The sequence below is a fragment of the Myotis nattereri genome, assembly GCF_964212035.1.
Source record: "Myotis nattereri genome assembly, chromosome: X".
Classification (NCBI taxonomy): domain Eukaryota; kingdom Metazoa; phylum Chordata; class Mammalia; order Chiroptera; family Vespertilionidae; genus Myotis; species Myotis nattereri.
The window spans coordinates 50,924,681-50,927,099 of NC_138078.1; the positions used below are offsets into that span (position 1 = coordinate 50,924,681).

At 53.9% G+C, this 2,419-nt stretch overlaps 1 protein-coding gene across 1 annotated transcript; it reads left to right on the plus strand.

Annotated features, from left to right (window-relative positions):
• Positions 1 to 1,144: 1,144 nt before the first annotated feature.
• LOC308512020 (OTU domain-containing protein 6A-like) lies at positions 1,145 to 2,050 on the plus strand (the record flags this gene model as incomplete). Its single annotated transcript, XM_081081826.1, has 1 exon — positions 1,145 to 2,050. One exon carries the CDS (start codon positions 1,145 to 1,147, stop codon positions 2,048 to 2,050), a length of 906 nt encoding a protein of 301 aa, XP_080937952.1.
• Between the last annotated feature and the right edge of the window lie 369 nt (positions 2,051 to 2,419).

Consider the following 2,419-nt stretch of genomic DNA (forward strand, 5'->3'; position numbering starts at 1 on the left):
CCTGTATACGGATGTTTATAGCAGATTTATTCATAATAACACCACACTGGAAACAACCCAGATGTCCTTCAACAGGTCGCATGGTTAAAGTACAGTACATCAATATCACAGAATACTACTTAACAATAAAAAGGAATGAAATATTGATATATACAACAACTTGGACAAATGTCCACTTTCTTCATTTGTCCCAAGGGGGAGGTTGTCTCAAGGGCCTTCCAGTTTGGGAATTCAAGATACAGATGGGCAGGGTGGGACAAGATGAGAACATATTTGAAAGAGCTTAGGGCTCTAACATTTTTAATTTTAAAAGTTTAGAACTTTTAGAGACTCAAGAACAAACGTAGAGAAGTGCTTCCTGGGCATTCAAGAGAGCCCATTGTGGAAGGTGGGAAAGAAGTTTAGGGAAGGTACATTCAGTTGGTACAAACCAAGAGGTCTGCCTAGTTGTAGTGAATGACTCTAAGGACAGTGGTTGTGGCCTTTTAACAGTGAGATGAGACAGGGCGGATTTGAGACCTAAACTGAAAGGACTCTCTGCTCCCAGGAATGTAAGGAAATGTCTCTGTTCTAATACACAAAACTAAGGGTTCTCTGGTCAAGAGACCTGAAAAACTGGAAGAAGCCACAATGCCTCCCGGACAAGTCCAGTGTCAGAGCACATTCAGCTGTTGGTATAACATTTGTTGTAATTCTCACACACGACCAGTGTCTGCATTGTGTTCAGGCTTGGAAATGAAGTAGTAAGAGTCCGTGAAAAATTCTACAAGCCCAGTTGCTGCGCGAGACCTGCAAAGGCGGAACCCTGCACATAACCTGCAAAGGCTGGATTACAGGCCTAGTTTCAAACCAAGCTCTGAACCGGAAACACCTGTTGCTATGGTGTCTAATAGGGGCATGTCTAGGGTCTCCCAGCAGCCAATCCCAGTGCCAGGCGTCTTGGGGCGTGGCCATGTTGAGACAGTGGCCAATGGCAGCGCGGGCCATGAATAGTGGGCGGGCAACCAGGGTCTTAAACGAACAGAGCAGCCCGCCAGTGGAGGCTGAGATCAGCTACCTGTTAGACGGTTTGAGCAGTTGGACTGAACTGTAGCGGGTCCTCTCGCTGCCACCAAACTTCGGTTCTCGCCAGCCGTTAAACACGATGGAAGATCTGCAGCTTGAGTATCAGCGGCTGAAGCGTCGCCACCTCCGCGAGAACAAAGAGCTGCAGGACCGCATCCAGGCCATGAAGAACTCGGTCCCTAAGAACGACAAGAAGAAACGAAAGCAGTTGCTCCTTGACGTGGCCCGCCTTGAGGCCGAAATGGAGCAGAGACAACAGCGGGAACTGGAGAAGTACACAGAGCTTACCCCTGCTAGCAGCAGTCTCGATTCCGTCAGTGAGGGTCTGGCCAAGATGAATCTTGAGAACTGTCCTCCTTGCCTCTCGAGGGCCCAGAGAAGGCGCGAAAGAAGGGCGGCGCTCCAGAGAGAGCGCCAGAAGATGGCGGCGGCTGCCGCCGAGGTGGGGTACCTGGCCAGCTGTCGCCGCGACGAGGAGGAGAAGCTAGCGGTCATCCTGGAGGCCAAGAACCTGGAGATGAAGGAGATCCCGGCCGACAGCCACTGCATGTACCGCGCCATCCAAGACCAGCTGTGGTTCTCCGTGACCGTGGAGAGCCTGCGGGGCCGCACCGCCAACTACATGCGGAAGCACGCCGACGAATTCCTGCCCTTCTTCAGCGACCCCGAAACCGGCCATGTCTACACCCGCGACGACTTCTTCAACTACTGCGACAACATCGTGCACAACGCACCGTGGGGAGGCCAACTCGAGCTGAGGGCCCTGTCGCACGTCCTGCAGTGCCCCATCGAGGTGATCCAGACGGAGTCGCCCGTCCTCCTCATCGGGGAGGAGTACACCAAGAAGCCGCTCACCCTCGTCTACAGGCGCTACACCTCCAGCTTTGGCGGGGAGCACTACGACTCGGTGATGCCGGCCCAAGCCCAAGCCCAAGCCCAAGCCCAAGCCGGCGCGGTGGGGGGCGTCGCCTCGTGGTTCTTGTAGGCCGCCGCCGCCGCTGGTGCCGCCGCCGCTGGTGCCGCCGCCGCCGCCGCGTCCCCTCAGTAGGCTCTGTTGTTCCCTTTGCCTTGCTGCTCTGGTTTTTCTTTTCTTCGTCTTATTCAAAATTTAACAGCCCCGCGCGCCGCTTTTCCACCTGGTCGTTCTTCCTCCTCCCCCTTTCCGTCTTTGCCTCTTTCGCACGGTGGGGGGCAGGGACGCGGAACAGGGAAGGGATCTGTATTGCACCGCTTGAGGGGCGTCAGTTTGAAAGTCCCAAACGCATCTTGCCCTTCAGGGGTTTTGCCTCCCTGGCCGATGAGAATTGGTTATGTTACAAATAATGTGGGGGTTAAAATGGAAACTGGGTTTGAT